Source organism: Dermacentor variabilis, chromosome 7 (genome assembly GCF_050947875.1).
Source record: "Dermacentor variabilis isolate Ectoservices chromosome 7, ASM5094787v1, whole genome shotgun sequence".
Taxonomy (NCBI): Eukaryota; Metazoa; Arthropoda; class Arachnida; order Ixodida; family Ixodidae; genus Dermacentor; species Dermacentor variabilis.
In genome coordinates, this window is record NC_134574.1 from 128,091,156 (window position 1) to 128,117,893 (window position 26,738).

The following is a 26,738-nucleotide window of genomic DNA, read 5'->3' on the forward strand; positions in this document are numbered from 1 at the left end:
TTTTATGTCTAGTGCTATTAAAACGTGTTCTCCGTTGTGTGGTATGTTGCTCAGAACCTCATGTTTAATTTGGAAAAGGACATCCTGTGTCGAAAGCTTGGATTAGAGCAAATAGAGTTCTTCCTCCTCCTCTCTCGACCCATCTATGAAACTGCGGCTGTTACCAGGGCTTCCGCAAAGTAGGGAAACAATGCTATGGCGCTTACGCCTGGGCGTTGCATTCACCAACGCATATTCATTTTTTATTGGAATGGCCGATAGCGCCGAGTGCAATGACTGCGGTGTCGAGCAGACTCTGAAACACTTCCTGTGCTGCTCCCATCATTTGAAAACGATAGATACGACCTCCGCACAGCCCTAAATCAGTTGGACAGAAAACCATTCACCTTGAACAAGGTCTTGGGACCAGGACCTCGCATATCGCCACAAAAGCGCTGCTGCGATTTCTGAAGGATATACAGGCCTGAGTGACCGACCGTAGTCCGGGCTGGGTGGTCGTCAGTTGATACAGAGCAGAGAACTGTTACTACGTGGGCGATGTCCACAGCGGACTTTCTCTTCTTCTCTCAATCTTTCCCTCCCCTTTCCCTTCCTCCATTGCAGGGCAGCCAACCGGGCTATGTGCTGATTAACCTCTCTGCCTTTGATTTATCCCTTTCCTCTATCTCTGACAGCACAGTTATCTCATGGCTCGATACGGACAACGTTGGACTACTTGACTACTTGACTACTACTGAACACTAATGGACGATGTGTGTGCTATGTGCTCTCTCTCTCTCTCTCCTTTCCCCATCTTTCATCCCCCCCATCCCGCTCCCGTGTGCAGGGTAGCAAACCCTACAGCTAAACTGGTTAACCTCCCTGCCTTTCCTTCTCCACTTTTTCGTTCCTTCCTTGGCGCCGCGAGTGAAGCGCCCTCTACGCTGCAAAGCGTCAAGCATGAAGCGATCGAGCGGCGATCGCTTCATCCTCGCCCTACGGTGAGGCGAGAACGACCTCTGGATGTCTGTCTGAAGCGGGACACGGTTACGTTGTTCGGCAGTTATGTTACGGTCTTGTGGGCGAAATTAGCCGCAACTGACGAGGAATTTCAGAAATTATGGCGGCGTCAAATGAGTGGTCGCGCATATGGAAGCGATTGTACACTCCTTCTGATGAAGGGCTTCAAGTACTGCATTGGGGTCGGTTGTCTGGTGAGATATTTTTTTCCCGTCTGCGCTCTTACTTGTGCATTTAGTACATCGTGACATTTTAATGTCTATGCATCTGTGATCAAAGCACTTCCGCGGTAAATGCCTGATTATCACATCTCCAACACCACCCATTTTAGCTCCTTAATTGGCCGATCATCTGATCATGGTAGATCATCGATAAAGTGATTTGTACTGCTCCTCTTCCCGTGAAGGAGTTTAGAGTTTGGTTCGTTCGTTCGAAGGGACAGGGGGCAGATTTTTTCCTACGAATATTTATTGTGTCGTTCGAAATACCGGCATTTGAGAATTACGAATTCAGTTTTGGCATTTCTAACAGTGTTCTTTAGCTGTATCTCTGTAAACAAAGAAACAAAAACAAACAAACATACAAACGAACAAGGTACTTAAAGGACCCATGAGAGAGTGTAAACGCGACTTAACGAGGACGTAGAAAGAAACAGATACACTGAGAGAGCGCTGTCTCTGTGTATGTTTTAAGTCGCGCTTACAAACTCTAGCATGGATTCAAATCAACTAGCCCGCCAACGTATTTTAACTTAAAGGACGCTTTTGAAGCCTGCACAACCATGCGCCGCTATGTGGCATTTCGACAGATACAAGAAGGTAACAGCACTCACCATGGAGCATAATCAAAAGTACAGTAACTACGGCGGGAAGTATGGTGTCCATCACTAAGTCTTTTAAGGGCAATACCTATCGTCGGCAGTTTAAAATAAGATCGTAATAATCGCGCGAATCGATGGGGATCCGGTGGCCTGCCTGTAAGGCATTTGTCTACAGACACCCGAGTCTTTTCTAGCATCGGGGATCCAGGCTTCTTTGGAAATCACAGCTATTCAATTACGCATATCAAAGTTCTGAAACCTGGACACCTGTGTTCTAGTGTAGAATACAACCACATCCCACCCGTTCTTCCTTACAAAGACTTCGTTGAAATGCCTCGCCCGTACGTCGTTCCCCGTTTTATGTGTTCTACCTCGCGATCAATTGTTGCAGATCTTTTTTAAAAGGTACGTATGGAACGGTGGTCAGCTGCCAGCTGAAAACACACACACACACACACACACACACATATATATATATATATATATATATATATATATATATATATATATATATATATATATATGCACTTTAAGGAACTTCGTATGACCTCGAAGAATTGAGCGCTGAAGTGACGGCGTTATATGAGTATATACAACACCTCATAGTGGGAGACAGTTCAATTTCACAGCCTGAGTCCTCTCGGTGGTGTAACCTTCCTTCGTGTAATTGTCGCATATGTGGCTATCACTAATACTGCTTCGCCTTTCCCGAGAACTGCCGGCTCTCTCTCTCCCTCTTTTCTTTTTCTGTAAGCCCGAGTATCAGCGCTGCTACGCATGACTGCAGTTTATTCTAATTTCGAGTGAATCCGGCTTGGCCTCATTTCGGTTGCTTAGTGAATTATATCCTGTTCCCCTACTATCATGCACCAAGAATTTAAAAAAAGAGCACTTGCGTTATTATAAGAAAACCTAATACATGTTGTTTCAAGTACAGTGGAGTAGCCGCCAGTAACTATATCGTTACTGAGATTTAATTCGGTAATTTCAATTATTTACCCGAGAAGTACTCTCCTAATTTTCAAAGTGTCAATGATGCATTTGTAGGCACCCAAAATGACGTCAAACTGCGGTTTTTTCAGCGACGTACTGATTGCGTACAATTTTTACAGACTGGCAAAGAAACCTCGCGAAGTACGCAATATACCACGTGAGTGCGCTCCCACCCGCATCATAATGTAGCGCCCTCAGATAAGCTGATTGAAAGCAACTGCATTGCCTGTCGCAAAACCGAAGAGACAGCGCATCGCATTGATAATGGTGCGGAAGGAGCACCAACAGTAGGCTTCGCGGCTTCGAAGCTATTCCTTCCTTCCATTTCTACGTCACACTTATCCGTCCGTCAAGGCCGACTGATCACATTGATAACAAAAGCCCCTTAATAACGCGGTCGAAGCGCCGCTCTGACCACGCATGAAATGCGAAAAGAAATTTATTAGGGAATATTCAAGTGACGCAGCAACCGTACGCCATATCGTACGTACGCCATATTGTAGTCCTATTCACAGCTTCCACTGTGCTGCTGGAGATAAGCGCATTTAGATAACACGCAGGCTTTCACCGTGCTCGCTGTACTACATTATGGCGACCTCGATGACGTCAGTGCATACCCCGTATAGGCACAGAATGTTTCCAAGATCACGGCTTCACTCGCACCGCACCGAAAGATTTCGCGCGAAGCTATATTCTTGCGCCAGAAGCTTGCTTCGGACCAAAGCCAAATTAAAGTGACCACTTTATTTTTCATGCAAGTGTATACATGCTGCAAAAACAGGTTCGCGTGAAAAAACAAAAGCGAAATAAACAGACCGGGAAGCGACCCGCATGTAGAGAAAAGGCAAAACCGACGCGTTCAAGAAAGCAAATAACTTCTAAATTTGCACCCATCTATTTCCTCTACATTTGCACTTATATTAGTTTCCGCGGGTTTTCGTTTGTGCTCCTGTAAATCGCGGGCGCGTATTCGCAAATGCTAAATTACAATTATTGCAAGTGCGGCGGTAAAAGCGAGATTCAATAGATTCCCCGTGCGACGTGTACAACGTCTAACCGATCACAGACGCATGCGCTGTAGCTTAAAGGAGGCGACGTATAGGCGCTTTCAACCATAGGGCAAGGCCGCCTTGCGAGGACGCCTTTCTAACGCGCGACTCAGCACCATTGTTAGCGGCCCGTCTCTCCACTCTGAGGATTTGCCCTTCGAGCGTAAGTCCCTACCACGGAATCCTTCTCCCATTTGGCGCCTCAGCCTTGGGCGGCGATTCGGTATCAGTTCCACCTCGCCAGGAATGACTTCTCAGATGCGTGAGACAGGCAGCCGAGACCCTGAGCTGTTTGGGGTACCCCCGTAAATACGCGGCTAGTAAATTCCCGGTAAGCGCTGAAAAGTTTTGTTTTCTCATTTTCTTTCTTTTTCTGCACTACGCTTAAGTATTGTTCAAGTTCGCCGAAAATGTATCGTATATCTAGCCGCGTTCATGGCCGCATGCGTACGGGTGACTCTGAAACCACTATGTTAGAACCATTAAGCAATACTACGTCGTGTCACCTGCTGCGACATCACCAACTGCCAGACATCGTTTGGGATATTATTGGCCTTAGCGAGATTAGAAGAACTGGGGAAACTGTTTATACAGTGCTGACCAACGGCCATGTCCTCTGCTATAGAGGTCTCTCAGATAATAAGCAATACAAGGTAGGATTCCTAATCTATAAGGACATAGCGGGCAACATTGACGAATTCTACAGCATTAATGAGAAGGTAGCAGTAGTCGTAATCAAACTTAATAAGAGGTATAGATTAAAGACAGTTCAAGCCTACGCTCCAACATCGAGTCACGATGATGATGAAGTAGATCAGTTTTATGAAGATGCTGCATTAGTGATGAGAAAAGTGCAAGCTCAGTATACTGTAGTAATAGGCGACTTCAATGCAAAAGTGTGGAAAAAGCAGGCTGGGGAACAAGCAATTGGCAACTACGGCGTCGATTCTAGGAATGCTAGAGGAGCAATAGCTGATAGAATTCGCAGTAAGAAATAAACATAGAATAATGAATACCTTTTTCAGGAAGCGTAGCAACCTAAGGTGGACCTGGAAAAGCCCTAATTGTGAAACAAGAAATTAAATTGATTTCATGCTTTCTGCCGATCCCAGCATAGTGCAGGATGTAGAAGTGACAGGTAGGGTAAAGTGCAGTGATCATAGATTAGTGAAGGCTAGGGTTCACCTCAATTTAAGGAGAGAAAGAGTAAAATTGGTCAAGAAGAAACAAGTCAACCTAGAGGCAGTAAGGGTAAAAGCAAACAAATCCAGGCTGGTACTTGCCAACAAATATGCAGCCTTAGAGAGACGAAGATGACCTAGAGGTAATGAATGAAACCGTAACCAGACTGGTTTCAGAGGCAGCAATTGAAGCGGGAGGCAAGGCACCAAGGCAACCAGTAAGCAAGCTCTGAATGAATGAATGTGTGTGGTTTAGTGGCGCAAGGGCCAGATATGGCCAAAGAGCGCCAAGACAGTGTTAGTGATTTCGCGGTGATGATGATGAGTTCTGTGAAGATGTGACTTGGCTGTAAAGGGGCGTAAAAATAGTCGCTGTAAAGTGCGTAAAATCTACGTGCTATAAAATTATGGCGATGACTAATGACGAATACTATGAACATTAAAATCCATCGTAGAAGAATGATGCATTATTTAAAATATGCGAGATGTTAAATTGCTTACGGCACTACTGCCTCGCCAGAGCCCTTGAACCACAAGGGCCTAGAGGCATGTGCTATTCAAAATAATTATCACAGCGGCATCCTCTGAAGAGAGGAGGCGTTACGAACGTGTGGGGCTAATAACATGCAACACAACCTCTTTCAAAAAACCTAGGACTGCGTTGGTGTCAAAGAGTGGTTCTGGACCAAGTAACATAACAGGATGAAGGGGGATGTGCTGCCGGTATGCCAAGAGAAAATGATTCTTTCTTTCAGATTCGGCTTCCCGACACTCCAGTAGGACGTGGAGGACGGTCAGCCTCTCCCCGCATCTACCACAGGTTGGAGGCTCGTTTCCCGTGAGTAAAAAGTTGTGTGCCAAATGTGTGTCCTATTCTTAGACGACAGAATAGGGCATCTGTCCGGCGGGATTTTGTTACAGGAGGCCAGAAACCTAATTGTGGCTTTATTACATGCAGCTTATTATTTGTTTCCAGGTCCCACAAGCGTTGCCAGTAGTTTCGCAGTTTTCTTCTTAAGAAAGGCTTCAGGTCTGTGACAGAGACCGAAGCAGTAGGATTAACTGCATGCATTGAAATTGATGTGGCCATCTGGTCCGCTAGAACGTTACCCTCGATGTCCCTATGTCCAGGCACCCAGCATATAATCACATGTTGGTTAGATATATATGCTCTGCACAGGACAGAGTAGGTTTCATTAATTACCGAATTTTTGTGGTTACAGAATGACATCAAGGCCTTCACAACACTAAGGGAGTCCGTATATATAACTGATTTCTAGAGTTTTTATTTCTTTATATGCTTTACAACCGACAACAGTGCGTAGGCCTCAGCCGTAAAGATACTGGTTTCCGGATGTAGTACATCGGATTCCGAGAAGGATGGACCGATGGCTGCATAGGACACCCCGTCGTGTGACTTCGATGCAGCTGTGTAGAACTCCATGCAGGAATATTTGTACTGGAGTTCCCGGAAATGCATTTGGATTTCAATCTCTGGAGCATGCTTTGTGACTTGCACAAAAGATATATCGCATTGTATGAGCTGCCACTCCCAAGGAGGTAGCAGCTTGGCTGGATGCATTAGGCGGAGCTCGAGGAGTGGGACATGCATTTCATCACTAAGCTCCCTCACACGCAGCGAGAAAGGCTGTCTTACGGAGGGACGATTATGAAAGAGTGTAGCATATGTCATATCGTTAATGGTATTAAAACACGGATGTTGAGGATTAGAGTGGACTTTCAGAAAATATGTTTGGCTGATGTATGTTCTCTGCAGATGAAGTGACCACTCATTTGATTCTGCATATAGACTTTCAATGGGACTTGTTCTGAAAGCTCCAGTGGCCAGTCGGATTCCTAGATGGTGGACCGGATCTAGCATCTTTAGTGCGCTCGGGGCTGCAAAATGATAGATGACGGCACTACGGTGCCGTGATCTATCACGAACCCCACGAACAATTAATATTTCACTTTGCAGAGACGTTACACCATATAAGTGATGTAGTACATAAAATAACTTTCCAATTACTTCCAAGTCACTGCGAGATTATCGGCAATGAACGGACCGATCAAGCTACCCGTGCAGCCCATACCGAGGAGCAGCACGTACCAATTCCAGTTACCAGAACTGACGCAGCACGGAAGCTCCGCCTGCTTGCTCGATAGTGCATCATGTCGCAATGGAATGACCCCCTTTTAAGAAATTGTCGACTGTATGCCCCCTTGATCCAACATTCAGTCTTCGAGCGCCATCACCGCTTCGCCGGGGACTGTGCATCGACTGTGGTTGGGCGTTACCTTTACCAAAGCCTATGCATCCCGCATAGGCGTGACCGTCACCGCAACCTGTGACCACTGCGGGCATGAAGAATCGACTGACCATATTTTGTGCGCCTGCCCGCAGTACAGTCCACAGCGGGAATGCCTTCGCCACGAACTTGACCAGCTGGACGACCAACCGCTATCGGAAAAAAAGAGTTCTACCCTACTGAAAGGACCTAACGTCACATGCAGAAGAAGGTAGTGCAAGCGCTATTGCGCTTTTGCGATCTAACGGCCTTTGTGAACGTCTTTAACTGAAACGCCTTTTGTGTGTGTGTCTCCGTCTGTGCGTGTTATTTTTTCTTTGTTTTTTAGCGTTTTCCTCTCATATTTCTGCCGCCTATCTCCCATCCCCAGAGTAGGGTAGCAAACCGAAGACTGATATCTGGTTAACGTACCTCCCTGTCTTTCCTCTTTATCTTTCTCTCTCGCAGTATTGTGCATTATGCCAATTTACCTGGGCGTTTCTGTGAAAATTTGCTCCATCTGTGCACATGATGTTGCTCGAAAAGTCCGGTGACTCATCGGCTTTTGTGAGGCCCCAATTCAAGAAATCTAGACGATTCTACAGATCCCTATCTTTCAAGCATTGGTGCTGGTCAAGGTGGTACGGGTGAAAGGCCGTCGTTTAGAATCCTCCAAACTGATGATTTGGAAATAGTGCTTAACGCCTGCTTCACCTCCGATGCGGGTCGGCCCGGTATTGCACCATCTTCGGGATCGGCTCACGTATGGGGAATGCTTAACGCCTGCTTCACCTCCGCTGCGGATCGGCCCGGTATTGCACCATCTTTGGGATTGGCTCACGTATGGGGAATGCTTAACGCCTGCTTCACCTCCGCTGCGGATCGGCCCGGTATTGCACCATCTTCGGGATTGGCTCACGCATGGGGAATGCTTAACGCCTGCTTCACCTCCGCTGCGGATCGGCCCGGTATTGCTATATCTTCGGGATTGGCTCACGTATGGGGAATGCTTAACGCCTGCTTCACCTCCGCCGCGGGTTGGACCGGTATTGCACCACCTTCGGGATCGGCCCACGAGCGTCACCGACCGCATATTCACACTAACGCGGAGACGGTGCTGCCACCTATAATCTGCTCTCGCAGCACATAGTTTGAGCATAAACACTTGCTTACAACGGTACATGTAGAGCCTACGCCTTCCTGAAGAATTTTTTGTACAGGTACATAGTATACCACGGTCACGAGAAAAAAAAAAGAAGCTTCGATTCATTAGGTTGTCGATCGGTCAATGAAGTCAACCCTATTATCGGCGTCGCCTAAGGTCTATATTTAACCCCGAAAAAGCTTCTCTAGGTGTCTGCGGGTTTTGACTGAATCTGTAAAATTTTCTTCTAAAAGGTGCGCTCACACCAGTACACTGTTCGAAAGAAATACATCGGCAGCGTTGGACCTTTAACCTACAACATTGATCGGGACTCTCGCAGACTCTCGAACCGCTTTCCTGAAACTGCTTCCACATCCGCAGCAAACGGGACTTATTTACGGACAGCGTGCACAACAACGCGCAACGCTGGCACGCCCACTCGTATTGGTTATGCCGATGTTGGCAATCCAGACCGCAGCATAGAGTCTCTTACAAAAACTTCCATAGAAAGCTTTGGTGCGGTGATCGATGAATTACCATGGTGTAGCGATGGTGAGTACATTAATTTACCTGATCTTCGTGTTTGTGGCTTCAAACGTTTTTTGCGACGTCCTGAATTGGGTTTCGCCTTTTCGTACTTTCAAACACTCATAATTTTCTAAAAGGGAAATTATTCTCTGCATACATGCATACTCCTCGCGAATTGCTGTGCTTATTACGCTATACTTTCTCGAAACTTGTGAGTTTTCAAGAAAATAACTACTGCCTTTCAACAGAAACACTGCTTTGTGGATCCGGATTTCTATAGAAATCGCGGTTATTCAATTACATATTTAGAGTTACGCACTTACGACTACATATACAATTCAAGAGCGTTGCGACGCTTGGCCTGACTGAGGCGCAGTCCGAACGCAGGCGAGAGCTTGTGTGGACAAGGAACGCGAGAACAACACGAGCTTTCGAGAGCAAGGGTGACGTATAGCGTAAAACACCTTAAACTTCGTAAAGCGGTGCCACGCTTTGAAGAATGCCGCCTCCTCCTCGCAGGCTCTCGCCAAGACCGACGCCGCGTCGCTATTGGCCTAATAGCATCACGTGGGCCCTCGCACCGTGCATCAGCGCCATTTTTGCTCGAGAAGCGTCTACGGAGTGGCGAGGAGCGCATGTTGGCGCCGTTGCTACGCTCGACCAATGTAGGGGGCGCCACGGTCGAGGAGGGAGGGGGAAAGAGAGGAAAAACGAGGAGTGAAGGTGGAGGAGGAGAGTGTCGCTACTTTACGAAGTTTAAGGGGTTTTAGTATAGCGTCCCCTCACCCTCTCCCCTCACGCAATACCGCGGCAGCAGGTGTCCCCTTTCGCTCGCTCTGCGCCTCTTCCTCTTCACAATCACACACACACTCTCTCTCTCGTCGAGGCCCGAGCCAGCAAGCGCGAGCCAGCGTCACGAGCACGCGAGGCATTAATAAATATGAAACCCGTGTTCACATCTCAGTATATTCGCGACATTAGCGGGCCCCTGTGAACACAGTGGACATTACGAAGCGTCGTTTATGAGAGAAAGCAGAAATGTTGAACTAGGAACAAATAAACACGCCGCTCGCGTACTGGAGGACTCTTCGGTGACTGAGAATGACAGCGGTTGAGTCGGACACGTCTGGCTCCCAGAGCGACCTGCATCGTGCCCCGCCACCCAATTTCTCATGTTTTACGTCTACTAATACGGCTGCCAAGATGTAATGCATTGCACTTTTGCTCCAAGTTGCTTTCTTGATTGGGCACAGTTGACGATTTAAAGTAATAAAGGTTGCGCGATTATTCGAAATTTCGAATATGGATCGAATAGTCCTTGCTATCCGACTTCCATTTCAATCGAGAGTTCATTGTTCGAAATAGTCGGACAGTCGTCTTTTATTTTTTATTACCCCGAATATATAAAGGTAACAATAAGATAGAGAATGCTGGAAGTCAGAACTGTTCCGAATGATTATGCATGCAGCAGAGCTGCTGGCGCTGCACTGGGGCGCCAGCTCCGTGTAGCTAACGCGGGGAGCAGATAATTTGTGCTTAATACTTTTCAGTCATTCATATTGAGTGGCTCACTCCTAGGCAGCCTGTACGCAAGTTTGTTGTGTCGATTTAAGCAACGCCATTTATTATTTGGTCATCCACACCACGCTTCCGTACCTTTAAAACAATTTGCGGTGCTGTGGCATCACAATTATCTCCTCGGGCGAACTCAGCACTTCTACGTGCATATGGGGATGTGCTGATAGACACTCTAGGCGCATTTCTGCCGACACCGTGGTGTTCTGTACAAAGTCCAAGGGCGATAACACCGTCGCCGTGCGCCGCGTGCTTTATGTGCGATCGTTATAATTTTATAGATATATGAAAAGTGTCAATGAGAAAACTGTAGAGCGACATGATAAACTTCCGATACGGCTTTCTGTTGCTCAGTACGTGCTACATAAAAGTGTTTCCCCGAACGTGAAAGAAGTCCGCAAATGCTCGCGAAGTCGCCGCGCGACTGGCCGCTCGAGGCACTTTGCGTGCATTCGCGGGCTTCTTTCACGTTCGGAAAAACACTTTTATGTAGCAAGTATCGAGCCGCTGAAAGCTGTATCGGGAGTTTTTCATGTCGCTTTACAATTTTCTCATTGAAACTTTTCATCTAAGTGTAATATTTGAGAAGTTGATTAATTAGGGAATACTTATTATGTAATTAGGCAGACTGAAAAAGAAAGATAATTTGGGTATCTCTAAGCGACGGCAAACAACATTACCTTGGTTTTATCCAGCTACGTGGCATTCACATATTTTAAGCTCTGGCTAAATTTAGCTGGGACACCCTGTATATAGGGATTATACATAAGCGACTGGAAAGAATGCTTACGCACTAATTGACAAGCACCACTAGAGAGTTTCTGCAGTAATTCTTTTTATTCAAAGCTAAGGCAGTACAGTCGACAGACAACGTGCAATAGGCACTGCCACATATTTTTTTTTTATTTTGTTGTTTTGAGGTAGGAGCTCGTACAGAATGCAAGATGTGCTTGTGTGCTATTGCGAGCCGATTTAAGTATCCGCGTAGCCCGAAGAGTATGCTAGCGACGCCCAAGTTTCTCTGGCTTGCTAGAGTATTTTCATGTAAAGACTGCTCGAACTTTGGTGAACTGCGGAGTGCAAACAGCATTTTAATTACACCTGTCAACAGCGTAGACCTTCTAACCTCGACGCTGTGCTCTTCGCTGCAAATGTAATGCTCATGTGGGTGAGATATCCACCCAAACGCAGCTAATTGCTACAAAGGAAACCCATACGGGTTCCTCGAAAGGAAAGCTCGCAGAAAATAACTACTGCCTTTCAACAGGAACACCGCTTCATGGATTCGGATTTCTATAGAAACCTCGACGCTGTGCTCTTCGCTGCAAATGTAATGCTCATGTGGGTGAGACATCCACCCTAACGAAGCTAATTGCTACAAAGGAAACCCATGGTTCGTCGAAAGGAAAGCTCGCAGAAAATAACTACTGCCTTTCAAAAGGAACACTGCTTTGTGGATCCGGATTTCTATAGAAATCGCGGTTATTCAATTACATATTTACAGTTACGCACTAGACGGCTAGTGCAGTGATGCACTAGACGTACATCACTTGCTCTGGCCGTGTGGTCGGACCCGCGCAAACGAGAATCAAGACTCCGCCGGGCTACAAGAAGCATTACGCAGCACGGACCTGGCGGAGCAGCTCTGGGCCGTCCAGCGAGCCCACGATGCGGCCAGGGAGTTACAACTCCCGGTCCCAACGTGGGAGTAGCCCGCTCTATGGGACTTTGTGTCCCGCAGCTCGCAGAACCTTTGATTAAAGTTATTCCATCCATCCATCCATCCATCCATCCATCCATCCATCCATCCATCCATCCATCCATCCATCCATCCATCCATCCATCCATCCATCCATCCATCCATCCAATTGCTACGATTGGGTGGATGTCTCATTATCCCTTTATTAATTACTCCTCTCCATCTTGCGGGTTTCCGCAGAACTATTATGTGGGTGTACGTAGCTTGCGGCTGGGCTTGTTGCGAGGATGACGGCCAAGGTTAGCTGATGGCGATATCTTTGATGACGTTAGTAAATCGGGTGAGTTCCTCGATCTACGGTGCACTGCACGTGGTGGTTCGCGGACAAAAAATTTACCTTGAGGCGGTTGCTTCGCAAGAGTAAGTTGTGATGCTTCTGAAGGATGACGTTAACATTTGGTATTGATGCCGAATGTGTTAGAACTAGGTTAGTATGAGTGACGGTTCCACCGAAAGCTTGCGTAGATTAACAAGTTCGTTGCGGTTTATTCCGTCGGCACGTTCAATAGCATCGTCAACTATTTTAGGTTCAAGCGAAGCTTGTATACGCTACTTCACGATAGACTTTAAGAACGCCGCCCCCTACCGCTCCGTAGTGTATGCGGTTTGCTCGTGTTCGTCTCTGTTTCTCTCTATCTCGCCCTTCCGCTCTCCTTCTCTTCTTATCCCACTTCACCCTTCCTCCCGTGCAGGGTAGTCAACCGGAACTGCCTCTAGTCAACCTACCTGCCTCTGGTCAACCTACCTGCCTTTCTATGCATCCTTCTCTCTCTCTCTTGTATACGCTAGCTAGATTGCATGTGCCGGCGATGTAACGCTCAAAAACCCAGCTGCTCTCAGAGCTGCACAGGTGCAGGGATTGCTATATAAAAAAAAAACAAGCAATAGACCCGTTGAACGGAGAATCCTGCCGCGCTATTGACGTCATTATCTCCGCCAATAGGGGTCGTGTGTCTAGGTAACGTGAGAGGAATGAGTGTTTCTCGCATCAGAACACTAACGGAGCTGCGATTGGTCGACCGCGCGTCGTGCTTTCGGCCTGGTTCGGCCGAAGTACATGCAGCGTTTGATGAACGCCGCCGGGAACTCGCTCGAGAAAGGGCTCGTCGTCGACGTACCTACCTCGCCGTGAGGGAGCGCGAAGCCGAGGTGTTACGACAACGAAGAGCCGCAGATCCCGAGCTGAGTGAGCGCCAAGCAGACGCCAAACGTCAACGAAGAGCCGCAGATCACAAGCTCTATGTAGACCTAACATTTTCTAATAGAATGTGTAACATATACGGATGATGCAACCTCTACCTGTGTACCATAGTGATCAGAAAGTCATCATGTTCATTTGCAGCGTGAATACCGTGTAAAAAAGAACAATGAATGGAAACCATAACAAGTTACCAGGGTTGTGTTGTGATGCGTTTATACTTACGCAAACAAGAGTGACACAGTTCATCACGCGCTGTAGTAATAAATAAATAAGGTTACACTAAAATTACACGTATACATTAAAACACAAACATCAAACGAATCAACACAAGCTTAGCTTGCACCTCTCTTCCCAATAGTAGAAAGGCGGTCAGTTTTTTGTTTGCTGAGGGCGTTTTGCCGAAGTTAGTTGCAGTTATAAACAAAATCGGTACCTTCGGAACATATCTTTTTAAAGCGGAGTCAATTGGCTTAAGGGATGCCGGATCTCGGTCGAAACGTCGGAACAATAAGATGTCTTCGTTTCGTGCATACGATTCACAATATATATATATATATATATATATATATATATATATATATATATATATATATATATATATATATATATATATATATATAGGGGTTTTCTTCAAAGTTCAGCACGCAGGACCCGACGTAAAATACGCAGGAAAGAGACGACGAACTTTTTGGGAGACTTCCTTTACTTAACGTTTTCGGCTGGTGGACCAGCCTTCGTCAGAGTACAGTATATATATATATATATATATATATATTTCTTGACAGCAAACAAGCAGTCGCCAAAGTTTGAAAACTATGAACAGTGTTCAAACTTTGAGGAGTGTTTGTTTGCTGTCAAGAAGGAAATGTATACCCCACGCCAGACAGTGTTACGGTGTTCTAGCGAACCCTGGACTACAATATATGTTGTTGTTGTTGTTGCTGCTGCAGACCAAGGGCCATACCTTGGTCTGCAGTTTGGATTTAAAAAAATTCTATAAATGAATGTAGACATCTGTTACTTGATATATTTCATTGTCCTCAATTGCGTACTGTTACTCAAAGCCACAACACCTCTGACTCAACTGCGTCGGAACTACAATCTCGGTGTAATGGTGGCGCGCCGTTGCCATTACCATTCCATTCCTCGGTAACCATATCATTACAGAAAAAAAAACGTAACAAATAAATTCGCCACTTAAGCTTTGTTTCTCGCTGGTGGGTACGGTACGCTGTCGATATATTGTGCCACAATCGTTGATTGACGCGGCCTTCGTATTAGTATAGCTTCACATCCCGCACATAACTCTGCTCGCCTATAGGCGGCGCGGATAATAAATCTGTCGATGGATATCCTCGCCGCATTATTCTAGCTTAACCATCATTCTAAGCCCACAGTGAGGAAAGAAATCCTCGCGACGTGAGTTAGTGGCTCACTGCCCCGAATGCGCTAATCTATAACGGCAAGGAACACAGATTTACGTGCGCCGCATAGCCCGAAACGAGTGAAGTGCTCGTAAACCAGACTGTCCGTCCGTCCCTCGCATTGGCGTCGAAGACGATCGACAGCCAGCGGAGCGAGCCGGCAAACACACTTCTGCGATTGGTCAGCACAGAACAAGCACTTGCGGATCGCGCAAGCCGACGAGTCGCCTGAATAGGCCTAACAGAAGCATTGAACTGACCCAAGCCACCTTCCAGCGCCCTGTCGTTTGAACCTCGCCTGCAGAAACGTACGCATCACTGGGAGCGCTTGCGTGATGTCACCGACGCTATATTGTCCTGTCCAAAGATTCCACGGTGTCGAGAGAGGAAGGGGGGGGAGGGGGAGTGAGTGAAGGCGCAGTTTCCAGCTTAATATCAGAGCCATATTATTATTATTTTTTTCAATCGAGGGCCCCTTCGGCGGACGCCAAAAACTCTCCAAGCGTGCGGACGTAGATCGCAAAGTTTATACAGCTGGCCGTAGCGCCATCGGTCGGAGGCCTTGCTTGCGGTCGCTACGGAGATGAGCTACAGATAACGGGGGCATTGGAACGACGTCTAACTTTTTAGTGTACTTTCTGTGCATTCTCGTAGCAGTCGCGACGACACAACTACGTATCCCACACTAGGCATGCAGCCCCACGCTAACGGCTGTCTGTCCTGCCAGCGTCCGTCCGTCCGTCTGTCCGTCTGTCCTGCCAGCGTCCGTCTGTCCTGCCAGCGTCCGTCCGTCCGTCTGTCCTGCCAGCGTCCGTCTGTCCGCCCGTCCGTCCGTCCGTCCGTCCGTCCGTCTGTCTGTCTGTCTGTCTGTCTGTCTGTCTGTGTCTGTCTGTCTGTCTTTGCGCGTGTGTGGTGCGTGTGAACGCTAGGAGTTGTCATGGTTAATGTTCTCGGCTATTGTGTGCGCATGTAAAATTCAGCCGATGTGCTAGAGGTTAAGACGTGAGAAACGAAGAGGATAACGTTACTTGGCTTTCCCCTGCAATGCTTGTAAGTATTGGGCAGCATCTGGGTCTAACAAAAGCTCCCAGCTTAAAAGCGCGTGCGTTAGACGCGTGCAAGTACCGTTGTTGAGGCGTGTTTCAAGTACCATTCACCGGCTACCGTTGGCTAAAGAAATCAATAATAAAAAAGAGCAATAATGCAGGACAGGCCTTGTAAGGAGACTAGCGCTCAGGTTTGCAGCTTTGTTATTTGCCTGTGGACTTTTTAATCTGGATGTCAGAGTTGACGCGGCGCTCTGACGCCCAGTATCTACCAAGCTAAAGTATTACAATATTGCTGAATATTATCAAAGTGCCAGCTGTGTTGATATGAGAATTTTTCGTAAAACCAGAGAGCGACGTAAATGCGGAATAAAGACTGGTGCTGCTAATTTGAAAATAAGAATCCGCACCCGCTAATCTTTCCCAGCCTTTTATAATTGGCCAATTAAAGGCAGTCAATAAGTGAAATAAGAGCGGCGTTAGGCGTAGACGCAGTCCTATCTCTCTTACCTGCTTATAACAGTGTTCGTGCGTTGCTTTCAGCGTTCTGCGTACGTCGGCCGAATCAAGCAGTCTCCAAAATGATGGTAAGCCCATTGACACTACCCAGGCTGACGGTCGCGCAGCGTGCCATACTGATGAAAACCAGAATGCAACACGGTGTCCACTTCATGTTCTCCGTAAGTTTGAACTTCAAGCTACATAAGTTACGCATTACGCTTTCATTTCGATGCGAAGCAATCATTCTCCACTTAACTCCACGCACATTGCGACAGCTGCTGCTGGGCGCATGCTCTCTGGCTTCGGGCGTAGTACGGCGGGAGGCCGCAAGAGGCGCCACTTACCAGGAGGGAGCGTAGGGTGCATCGTACGCAAGCTCTGAACTATGGACCATATCTGAACTGACCCAAGTCGCCAACCTGCGCACTGTTGTTTAAGCCTCGCCAGCGGAAACGTATAAGCATCGCCGGGAGTATTCACGTGATGTCCCCGACGCCACCATGTGCTGTACAGACATACCATAGCGTCGAAAGGGTGGGAAGGAGTGGTTTGGTTCGGTATTGAGGCGCCCTGTATTGAGGCGAAGATTAAGGGCGTTGAGCAATATCGTTGACTGAAACAGAAGCGCGAATCGAACCCGCCTACGAGTGTCCCGTCGCTGAAGCGTGAACAGCACGAAACGGAGTTATCGTAAACGCGGTCAAGTTTTGAACGGGTGACTGCGCCAACGCGCGTCATCTGAGCGCCGGGAAGAATGTTGCGGCGGAGCTTAGTTAAGTTCGCAATTTAGCCTACCCTCGTGGTGTTTTCACTCGTTTCGTGTAACATTTGATCCGCACAGGGCACGTGTACTGCGAACTTATATATACTGCTTTCTTTTTTTTTCTTTGTTCCGCAAGTGCTTCAGGGAACTGTTAACAACACTCTCTCAAGGTCTATATATATCATAATTAGAAAATTAAATTATGGGGTTTAGCTTGCCAGGACCACATTGATTATGAGGCACTATATACGCTCGTATATCATAAGCCAACAAACAATGACAACAAGGGCAGCATAGAGAAAATTATAATTAAAGAAGCGGTAAATGAATTTAAATGAAAATGGATGAAAAAACAACTGGTTGCAGGTGGGATACGAACCCACGTTTTCGCATTAGGAATGCGTTGCTCTTACCAAAACGAGCTACCGTGGAGCAGTTTTCCAAATAAAAAAAAGAGCATGAAGAGTTACCAGAATTTGGAGAAAGAAATCAAAAGGGAAAATCTGCATGATAACACAAAGGGCAGTGCCTTAATTGCTACTTGAGGCTCAATGTGGTTGTTCAAGGACAAGAACATACCGGAGCAAATATTCGCAACAAGATGAGACATGTGTATGCTGCAGCAAAACTCCGGAGGCTATTCAGCACGCCCTGATGGAATGCGAAGGGACTCACCCTCTGAGATCCGTGGTTAACGCACGCCTTCCAGAAGCGCTTGGATTTAAAGTGGACGGAAGCATAAACCGGTCAGCAGTCGAGATAAGCAAGATACGTTTAGAGTATTGGTGGAAAAGAGTCATGGAAGAAATTGATACGACCGGATCCTTTACGGGCACAGATTAAGTAAACGAAGAAGATTTAGGAAGAAGTTTTAGGAAGATTAGGTAAGTGAAGAAGTTAAAAGAAATGAAGGTAAATGAAGAAGTTTTGAAAAAAAGAAAAAAGAAAGGTCACGATGATAGTAATAGTAATAATAATAACATTTAAAAAAATTCTACTACAAGTGCGAAGCGCTGTGTGCTCACATAACGAAACGTAAGGTCGTCTTAATTCGTCTTCGCAGACGTATCAGTTTACAGTTCAGTTCAGTCTTATTATCGTTTTATATGACACGGAATTCCAATCATGGCTACTCCAATGTCTACCGCGGCATTTGGAGCACCTCTATCACAGGCTTCGACTAAACGTCGCGTACGCGAACAGTGGTCCTTTTCGCAATGGCTGGACCACAAATCCATACTGCGAGAACTGTGGAGCCATATATGTACAGTCTCTAGAGTACATCTTGCTTGAGTGCCCAGCTTACAGAGACGACCGAAAGCGATGGTGCAAGAACTTGAGAAAAGGTCGCCCTTGCCTTTGAAGTCGACGCTGTGTCCCATGCCTTGACCATCGAAACATCGCAAAGTCGTGATCTTCATTGTCATTGTACGTCAATTCGATAGGCTGACTGTCTAAACTGTGACCCACCAGCTTCAATTCATCGAGAAATTGTTTTGATTAACTGTCGAGAATGAACGATTACCTGCCTTCATCTACTGGGGCGCTTACTTTGCCGATAAGAACACAAGAACTACACATGTTTCTCTGTTTCCGTCCGCTTAACTATATAATAATAATATTTGGGGTTTTACGTGCCAAAACCACTTTCTGATTATGAGGCACGCCGTAGTGGAGGACTCCGGAAATTTCGACCACCTGGGGTTCTTCAACGTGCACCTAAATCTAAGCACACGGGTGTTTTCGCATTTCGCCCCCATCGAAATGCGGCCGCCGTGGCCGGGACGCTTAACTATATCCTCGTGCGTCAAATGTGATAATAAGCGCTTTAACAGCTTCAACTTTTTAGCAGACAAGGCCTCTTTTTTCGAGAAACATATGACCCTCTCTAACAGTTGCAGTGTGCCGTATCAGAAAATAACTAAATGAATAAAGTGTCGAACATGCAGGACACGAACAAGTTGAAAGAGAGAGAAACCTCTTCATTGAAAATCAGAGCGATTTAGCCACCGTATGTCGGCCTACGAGCTGCTCTGCGAAAAGACCTTGGTAGAACATGGTCGGTAGACGAGTAAAAAAGAAATAAGGGGAAACATGTGTAGTTCTTGTGTTCGTGCACTGAATCTCGTGCACTTACGTTTAGTTTCAGGCAAGGGCATATACGCAACCAATAAGTTCGAAGTCAGGCTAAGTGCGGTGTCACGCGCTTTTCGTCTGCTGATGTAGAAGACGACGTGCAGTCTGCTCTGGTTGGCCACAGCCCAGCGAGCCAAGTGAAGCACACTCGTCTGCACGAACTTGCACGAAGTGTAGGTAAAAAGAAAATCCCTATTAGCTCTATCGGATAGCATGATTCCACTGCCGTGTAAATATCGGAAGATATAAACCGTATGAACGTCACTGAATATGTGATACGTGACAATAAATTCGCGAAATGCGGAAGGAGCGTAACGGGTACTGGGTCCCACGTGTCCGAATCGAGCCGTACATGTCTCGTTTCAGAAACCAATGATAAACTTGAACTGAGGGAAGACCCCTTATACTTATTCCGTCTGACTCCGCCATCTGAAACATATATTTAGTGCCTCCATATTGTTCTGTAGCACGGTGTCCCTGAGCTTTACTGCAAACAGTGTGCAATACAAAAGCTGCCTCATACCAAGCTTTATTGCGTTTTGTTCTTTTCTTTTAATTTGCAGACGCCCGTCGACGTCCTAAAACGAAAGCTGAACTTTGAGTTCGCCAAGGGGTTCATCAAGAATAGCATGCTCAGGATAGTCGTCGAAGTCCAACCCAACAAGGCGTAAGCACGTACTCCCATTCCCCTCCCCACGTGTAGGGTAGCAAACTGGACTCAGTCTGGTTAACCTCCCTGCCTTCCCTTTTTCCTCTCTCTCTCTCTCTCTCTCATTCAATGCCACGCAGACCGCAGCGGGCGCAACATGTCGACGACCAATAACGAAGCGTTATTTGTGTAAGGCAACGCGCTGTAAGAAAAAAAAAAAGTTGTGTATCGTGACCGTGCTTTATAAAGCGTGGTACTTCGCTACGAAAAAGCAAAAAAAAAATAATAAGGCAGGCTTGTGCGATCTTAGAATCACAACCCAATGTTCAGCGAAGCTTCCGCTTCCTCCGACAGCCCTAGCTTTCAACGTTGCATACACATCACCCTTAAAATGCCCCATATTTCCACGAAATAAAAACAAGTTAAGTGGATCGCTTGGTTCACCCGGGACGCCACAAAAGCTTCGCATAACGCACAAGAACAGGGGAAAAAACGAGGGTACAATACTGATTTTCGAAGCTCATGTCAACTATAAAAAAGAATACTGCAGACGGAGGACGGAAAGAATATGCGAACACAAGCGCTGACTTCCTACTAAGGATTTATCAAAATGGTACATTTGAAAGAATACTCGACCACGTGATCACAGTCGAACTGTCACGTGGCCAGTTGCTGGCAGAGCTAAAACGAGAGAGAAAAAAAACTAAAAGCAACAAGAACCACTCATCATTCATCATCATCATCATTTTTAATATTGGATTACTAACTGGACCGGTCACACACATTGCTCATAATAAACCAAGAATCGTTAAAGCTTCACCATGCGTTACACTTAACCTGGCCTGAATTTTCTTTTAAACGTTAACATGGTGAGTCGTAGAGTAACTGCGGGATAATGGGAAACAATGCGAATAAAGGCTGTATCACGCTTTCGAGCACTTGCTTGAGGAATTTTCCGCGAAGGCCGTATATATATAGTTAACTGACGCTCCTTAAGATCTTGCCTAGGCATCAGGCATAAAATTCTGCCTATTCGCTCAAAATATAAACTTTATATCACGAAGAGTTTTCTCAAGACATTGAGCAAGCTTTCTGCGCAGCTTGTAAAATGCGCTTGTAAAGCTCCGAAATGCTTGTGCAAGTAATGCTTTTTTTTATACAAAAGCTGCGATAAAATTACACGGTTCACACTTGCGGTACACATTACCCATAACATATGGCCCCTATTATCTGCAAATATACGATTCGTAACTTTTTTTTATTCTCCTGCGGGCCTGAAAAAAAGTTTTTCGTAAGCCTTTCTTACAAGGCCGCTATGTCCGGACAAGAAAACGACGCTTGCAGCGACATTCATTTAACCCCTACATCACCCACACATTTCAACTCTCTTTATTTTTTTCTTCATATTACTCCTAACGTGCCCCCCCCCCCCCCATTCGCTCTAACGCAGCCTGGACACCGACTGTTGACGGGTGCTCAAAAGGCCACTATACCACTACCTGACGGCCTGAACTAATAGGTGTGAACCCGGTGACACCGCAAAACCACCCATTTAACGCTTTCGAGTGCCTCTATAGTCGCACTTGCAGCTTCGCTGTGAGAGAATAAAGGAAGCAAGAAACTGTGAACAGCCGCTCAAAGGAAACACCAGAGAAGGAGGGGGAATCGAGGGACCTGATTTTTTTTGTTAGTCGCAATCGCTTGAAGCCGACAGATGGGAGGAAGTTTGTTCTATCAGTCCCGTGCGGCTGCAGCGTGATTGCCCTCTATCGCTGCAATCGAGTCACGGAGCGTAACAGAGCACCAACATAATCAGGGATAGCCACTGTTGCTGACACCTCCTACCGATCGGAGATCAAGGTTATGACCCCTTGTATTCAAAGTAGAGCCGCTTGCGTCGCGACCGCTTCAACGTCGCGATTGCTGGCGATTTTGGCCATAGTATAGGCGGATGTAAATCGAGCCAACGGTGCTGCACGCGTGGGGATAAAGTCACGCTCCAAGCGATCGTACTTCCCAAAAACGAGCGATGCTGCCTGTGCGATGGAAGCCGTCCGGCTGATTACGCGAACTGTTCTGTGCGTGCCCAGGAAGTAAAGGTACTCGAAGTTATGGAGACATTGCTCCAGGAGAGAAGCTATGGATACTGTAAAAGAAAGAACATTTGGCGATGGTGGAGTTGCAGCTAAACAGAATATAGTACCTGACTTATCCCTCGCTACAGCCATAGAAAATGCTGTTCAAAAGGCCGTGGCTAAGCTTAAGGCAATGGATCAATGTTTGGGGGGCGGGGGGGGGGGTGAGTCTCGGTGAAAGCATCGCGCAGGTTATTTCTTTGCAAATGAATGCGCTAATGCAGGCTACTGGTCTATGCTTTGTGGCGAATCAACTCATAGTTTCGGGACAACAGTCTGGCGATGGAAAGAGGGAGACAACTCTATAGATGGCATAGCGTCTCCCCTCCCACTCACTCTGCTTCTGACAACTATACAAGATTCTAAAATGAAAAACGCAGAACATAACGCTCGGGCTCGAAAAAGAGCTATCGTGGACTATCAGTGAGGATTGTTCCCCATTTCCCCATTCGAAGCCCAAGAAATGCCAGTCGAGGTTTACTTTGAAGGATAGTGTATGAAAGGGTGCAGCACCTCCTCCTTCATAGGATCGCTGAAGGTGGTTCAGTGGAACTGCCACTCAATATTTTCCGCTTTTGTAGATTTGTTTTCTCTTATTAATCAACTTAATCCAGATATAATAATATTACAGGAAACTTGGTTGACAACGGAGAAAAGTTCTCATTTAAAATTTTACAGATCTTTTCGACTAGATCACCGCACCAGAGGGGGTGCACTAATTATATTTCTGCTAAAACATGTCATAAAGCTAAAATTTTATTTGAATTGATGGATCCTCAGTGCGAAATTCTGGCTGTAGAACGCATTCTTCCTGAATTTTGCCCACTTTCAACTTCAAATTTATTAATACTTCTAGCACAAACAAGAAACGTCCTCCTGGGCTAAATACTCATTTTCCTTCCGGTGTGCAGGACACTCGCTTTGCTGACAGTATTCTAGCTAGCTGTGGGCGTGATGTTTTACTTACTGGCGATTTCAAGTCACATCACGTTTCATGGGGTTTAAAGACAGATTCACGCGGCAACCGCATGTGGAATTGGTCATTACCTTTCTTGCGCAAATTCTCGATCAAGTACATTAGTGCATGGCCAAAATTAGTCTGCAATCGATCTCACATTCTCTAATCGTAGTCTCTACGTGTCTTCGCAGTCAACTGTTGATTGTGCCTCTAATAGTCAATCAATAGGCAACCAATCGTGATTCAGCAGTTCAGGAATGACGTTATGAATCACGATTGGTTACATGTTTTGAACAAAACAGATGCAAATGAGGCATATAATGAATTTATTATAACTTTTACCGATATGTACGCCAGCAATTTTCCAATGAGGACAGCTAAATATTCCAAAAAAGTTAGAAAGCCTTGGGTTACTCATGAGCTTGCAAAAATGATCAAAACAAAAAATAATCTCTATCATTCCTTCTTGCGCACGCGGTGTGAATTAGCATTACAAACATTCAAAAAATTTAGAAACAGGCTAAATGCTGAACTAAGAAAAGCAAAGGCGGCGTACTATGAGGACTTATTTGCAAATGTTTCTAGACAACGCCCAGAGATTGCGTGGCAAACGATTAATCTTGTTCCAGGCCGCCGCAAGGACGATACGCACTTGACATCGATGAAGCTGGGCGCACGTGAGATAACAGGCACAGCGCTTTCTGATTACTTTAACCACTACTTCGTGACTGCACAAAGCGATATGGCTGAAGGAAATGATAGCATAGGGGTGGTTTGTCATAGCGATGCTGTTCGCGAAAGCGCATTCTTTGCACCTACTGATGAATATGAAGTATACAGTGTGTACATGGGGCTGAAAAACAGTAAAGCTTTAGATGTAAATAATTTGCAGATTAAACCTATAAAACATGTTTTGCAATTTATTGTACCTCCGCTTGTGCACATTTACAACCTAATTTTAGAGACTGCAATTTTTCCAGATGCAATGAAACACGCGAAAGTCTCGGTTATTTATAAAGGTGGTGATCGAAATACTGCGTCTAACTATCGACCGATATCGGTGCTCCCAATTTTTTCAAAAGGAATGGAAAAGCTTATTTTTGCTAGAATGACGGAATTTTTCAATAAACAGAGTGTGCTTACTGATTCACAATATGGATTTCGGAAAAACAGATCCACAGAAATGGCTCTTCTTGCGCTGAAAGAATACGTTTTGCAGAGCTTCGAAAACAACTACTACGCAGTCGGCATTTTTATAGACTTCAGTAAAGCTTTTGACAGCCTCAATCACGAGATTCTTATTCGGAAGCTTCATTTGTATGGAATTCGTGGGAAACCGCTAGAATTACTCAAATCATATCTGAAACATCGACGTCAGTACTGTTCCATTAATAAACATAACTCGTCCCTCTTAAGTATTGTATGTGGTGTGCCTCAAGGAAGTATTCTTGGGCCACTTTTGTTTAACGTTTTTATAAATGATATCGTAACCATAAACAGTGAGGTTCAATTCATTATGTACGCGGATGATTGCACACTGTGTGTCTCAGGTCCTGATGCGAATGAACTTGTGCAAAAATGTAATAAAATTATGGCAAGTTTGTCCGATTGGACACAGACAAATAAGCTTAAAGTAAATTCAAAGAAAACAAAAGTTCTAATATATCGCGCGAAAAATAAACCACTTAACATTAATCATGCGATTTATTTTCAGAGCCAACGCATTGAACTGGTTGAAGAATTTAAAATTCTTGGAGTATACTTTTCTTCTAATTTACGTTGGGATGCCCATATTAAACATCTCTGCGGAAAACTCTCTGCGGTTACCGGTGCTATGGCACGTTGTCGCACATTTCTACCTATGAGAGCAAAACTTCAAATATACTATGGTCTCTTCTTATCATATATAAATTACTCTTTCCTTGTCTGGGCTACAACATCTAAATCTAACTTGCAAAAGCTAGTAATACTTCAAAAGAAAATCGTTCGGTATATAGATAACGTTAATCGGCTTTCACCAACAGATAATATATTTCTCAAATACCGACTAAACCGCGTTGATAAATTATACGAACACAGATTACTAGAAACGATTTACTTCTCATCCGAATATGTTAAGAATTATTTTGCATCCCTTGCTCAGCTAGAACTCTGCACTCACACGAAACATACTACACGAAACCCCGAGGTGTGGAAGGTACCATGGTTCCGAAACAATTACAGCCTACAGTCCTTAACACATAATATACCGACTGTACTAAACAAATATAAGCACACAGCTACGCTAAATAAAAATGGTTTGCGTGACTACTTTCTTTCTTTATAGTGGCACTTTAGTACATTTGCATTCAAGTGTAAAATGTCATCTTCATGCATACGTACGAAATTGTAATGTTTGTTGTGTATAAAGATTTCAGTGTATATATCATGTGAGTGCTACTGCCATGTAAGGGACCCTGGGCCTCCGTCAAGCTGCTGCGACAGCTTTTTGCCCAGGTGTCCCTCCAATTCCTTTTGTTTCTGGTAAATAAAATTGATTGATTGATTGATTGATTGATTGATTGATTGATTGATTGATTGATTGATTGATTGATTGATTGATTGATTGATTGATTGATAGTGATCATCTTCCGTTCTTCTTTGAAATATCCCGCTCTATTACAACCACGGATGAACACATTCGAAATTTCGTAAACTACAATATGTTTAAGAAGTCCTTGTGGTCTGTGATCCCGTCCCTTTCTGATGCTTCCAATGAACAAAAAAAAACGAAGAGGCTCTCCTCACTCAGCTGCTACTACTAAATGGGTATTCGCCCAGCAAAGCACTTCTCCAATGTTCAAGAGTCGGGACACATACACATTTTCATGCAGCGCTGAAGATGCTTCGCGCCTCAGGGCTGGGCTGCTCGAGACAGCGGCAAACGATAGGACATGCCCTTAGTAGTCGAACATATTAACCTGCCGCTTAAGCATACCGGGACAGCATTCAAAGAACAGTGTTCCATCTGCAAAAGCGAAGCCCCTCGTTCTGGAGCACTTGATGACTAATTACCAAAATCACCGCGGAATGTACTCACATGGTTCCGTCAAAGCGGCCGCAGACCGCTGCGCAGCAGCATTTTGTAGGCCCTCTTTGCGAGCCCCATGGTCTGGCCGGCTGGACCACGTGGTCTCATCAACAGTTGTCGATGGTGTGGCAATAGCTGCTGCCTTACGAAAGCCACAAAACCCTGCCTGCACAAGATGTTGTAATCCTCGTGGACTCGAAGGCGGCATGTATAGAATTCAATCGGTCGCGGTTTACCATTAAGCAAGTCCTTACGCAAGTCACCGTCATTCGCAAAAGACTTCGGCGAGAAAGGCATCAATCTAATGTTTCAGTGGATCTCTTCTCACATTGGCATTGCTGGAAATGACGAAACTTGATCATCACGTCGGTTGTACGAACTATACCGACAAGCTGTTATGCGCCACAAATTCGGCAACAGTAGCACCGTTCTTATTTCTTTTTTAATCTCAAATGAGTCGAAATACATTTTTTGAAGATCGTGACCATGTATATCGTCGTGATTCTGTAATTACTCTAG

General features: G+C 45.6%; 1 protein-coding gene across 1 annotated transcript in view; it reads left to right on the plus strand.

Moving 5' to 3' along the window:
- The first annotated feature begins 16,556 nt into the window (after positions 1-16,556).
- LOC142587892 (uncharacterized) overlaps positions 16,557-26,738 on the plus strand; it is a 30,341-nt gene continuing 20,159 nt past the window's right edge. The window contains exons 1-2 of the mRNA XM_075699227.1: positions 16,557-16,687; positions 19,971-20,074. Of these exons, the coding sequence (XP_075555342.1) occupies positions 16,589-16,687; positions 19,971-20,074 (203 nt within the window). The 5' untranslated portion in view covers positions 16,557-16,588. The remainder of the gene's footprint in view (positions 16,688-19,970; positions 20,075-26,738) is intronic.